A 2,692-nucleotide genomic window follows, 5' to 3' on the forward strand; every position below is an offset into this window, starting at 1 on the left:
GGGGTGGGGATGGGGATAGGTGGTGGGGGCATGTGCGGGTCGTGGCAGGTGAGGTGCCGTGTGAGAAGGAGAAGGGGCTGGAGCAGGGGTGGGATGTGTTTTGGGTTTGGTGTTGCGATGTGTCAATGTGATGTGCAGATGTCCTGGTGTCCTGGTGTACTTGCCTGCAGACGTCTCAGTCACACGGGTTGCTGAGTCAGCCCCCCGAATCAGCCAGAGTCCTGCTGCAGACCCGCCGCCAAGCGACCCCACCGCTCCAACGCGCTGCACCTGCCGCTCATCCCCTGCAGCAGCCGGCGCCGCGCCCGCTCAGAGGCCGCACCGCCCCTGGCTGCCCATCACACACTCAAACATCCCCTGGCTTCCCTCTCCAAAACGCTCCTGGCTGCCTGTGGCAAACAAGCCCCGCCTCCCTTTTATAAACTACCCATTGTACCGTTTCGACAAGCAAGCATTGAGGTCAGCAGGGTCAACACGCACCTTGCCGCCGACGCACATCGCCGCCGCCGTCTCCCCGACCAGGCAGGGCGTGTTGGGCATCACCCGTACCACATGGGCCTCGGGGCCGGCAGCTTCCAGCAGCTTCTCAACGGTGACTCCGGCCGCAATCGACACGATCAGGTGCCTGCAGGGCAGAGCGTATCGTTGACGGATGTTGGCCGGTTGAGTGCGGTCGAATTTGGGTGCTTCGCCTGGTCAATCCAGCGAGTGGCTGCCACATCGGCAAGGTGAGGGCGCCTCGGGGTTCACACGGTTTGCCTTGTGAAAATTCGCCACGCGGCGCGGGGCGCAGCACGCGCCTGCCGTTGAGGTGGGGGCGCGCCTCCGACAGGACTGGACCGACGTACTGCGGCTTCACAGCCACAAACAGCACGTCTGCGTTGTGGACGACCTGCGTCAAATGCAGTGCGCGAGTGAACATGATAATTTAGGGAGGTGTGTGATTGCACAAACACGCAACTCTGTGCATGTGTGCGTGTGTGTGTGTGTGTGTGTGTTTGGGGGGGGTGTCAAGAGGGAGGAGGGCGGCGGGTGGTATTCTCTGGCGCATGCCGCTGAGCCTTCAGGGCCACGAGTGCCACGCGCGTGGACGAGGCTGGCGCCTCGCCACGCCTGCCTGCGCCCGTCGACGAGCCTGGCTGCGGGCGCTACGGGGATGCGCCCGCCCGCGCGCTGCTGCACCCTCGAGCACGGCCGCTTCGGCGTCACGCCCCTGGCGGATCCAAACACCACCACTGTTGCCCCTGTCACCCCCCACGTCCCTCAAACCGCCCGACCCCGAACCAACCTCGAGCGTGGTCTCATAGGCGGTGGCCCCAAAACTCTGGAAAAGCTCCTTCCTGTTTGCGGTGACGCGCACGGGCGGGTCGGTGCAGAAAATTAGGCCTCCGGACCTTCCACGGATCGAACCCGCCGCCGTCGAAGACACCCACGGCTGCCGCAGCAGGCGCCGCGGCTGAGGGGCGCCCCCGGCCCCCAGCTGCCGCCCCCTCCACACGAAACCCGGCCGCCCGGGGCTCGTGGTGCCGGCAGGGCCGGCTCAATTGCAGTCGGAGGCGCAGCAGCACGCCAGGGGCTTCAAGACACGCGGGCGGCAGCACGTGGGCTGACTGTTCTGTCCTGCCGGGGGGGGGGGGTTGTTGTGCCCGCACCTGGCGGCCACGGGGTCGGTGCAGACGATCTGGTCGGGCGACACGACGCCCTTGTTGATCAGACCCTTGGCCAGGGCTGCGGGTGAGCACGTGTGTGCGTGTGTGTAGGGGGGATTAGGGGTCGCACTGCTGAGCTTGTCCGGGGCTGGCAGGCCTGGGGACTGCCAGCGCACATACCCATGCAGCCAGCTGTGCGCGCACATGCGTGCCCTGGTTGGCCTCGCCGCCGGCGGTGGACGAGCGGCAGCTACTGGGGCGCGGGAGGGGCGGGGCCGGACTTTGGCCCCACGTCTGGCCATCTTGCCGCTGCTCATGAAAGTCCCCCTTCCCCCCTCTTCCCCCCTGGGACCCCGGGGACCCCAGCCCCCCACCTTCCGCCATCTGGCCGCTGCCCATGAAGCCGATGCGGCGGTCGAGGTGCGGCATCTGCCTGGCTCTGAGGGGCACCGGCGATTCGGATCCGAGGGGCGCTGCGCAGTCCGGAGGGCGGGAGTCCGGGAGGATGGGAGAGAACGAATCCGCCTTGGGGCCGGCAGCTGTGTTGAAGCTGCGCCTCCCAGGGAGGGCCGCCGCCGCTGCGGCCGCGACGGGTGAAAGGGAGCCGAGGAATGCGCCGCGCCGCCGGGCGAGCAGCAGCAGGGGTTGCATGCGCGCGCGGGCAGGCTGGGGAACGCAGCTGTGTTTCAGCAGGTTGCGCGTCGCCGCTGCTGTTCCTGCTGCTGCTGCTGCTGCTGCTGCTGCTGCTGCTGCTGCTGCTGCTCCGTCAGCTCGGGCTGGCGGCAACGGCGGCTGCGCAGGCACCGCGGCGTCGGATGCGCCGGATCCTAGAGGCAGACGTGTAGCTCCTCTAGTGCCTTTCTTCGTGCCAATGGGCGTATTTCCGGGTAATTTGAGTCTTTCGGTAAAAGAGAAATCGGGGCGGTGCCCCCAGTAATGACGCTTGTGTGTAAGGGTTGCGGCAAAAAAGAATTCAAAGCGGTATAGTCAAGCAAAACGTTGGCATGCAGGGACTGCGGACAGAGGCACTCGGGTGACACCTC

General features: G+C 66.6%; 1 protein-coding gene across 1 annotated transcript; it reads right to left on the reverse strand.

Annotated features, from left to right (window-relative positions):
* Positions 1–423: 423 nt before the first annotated feature.
* Positions 424–2,300, reverse strand: MNEG_14699 (pyrroline-5-carboxylate reductase; the record flags this gene model as incomplete). The annotated part of the gene is made up of 5 exons (XM_014036829.1): positions 424–625; positions 753–892; positions 1,259–1,340; positions 1,653–1,728; positions 2,024–2,300. 5 exons carry the CDS (start codon positions 2,298–2,300, stop codon positions 424–426), a joined length of 777 nt encoding a protein of 258 aa, XP_013892283.1.
* Positions 2,301–2,692: the final 392 nt, after the last annotated feature.

Source organism: Monoraphidium neglectum, assembly GCF_000611645.1.
Source record: "Monoraphidium neglectum strain SAG 48.87 unplaced genomic scaffold scaffold04694, whole genome shotgun sequence".
In the NCBI taxonomy this organism is placed as follows: Eukaryota; Viridiplantae; Chlorophyta; class Chlorophyceae; order Sphaeropleales; family Selenastraceae; genus Monoraphidium; species Monoraphidium neglectum.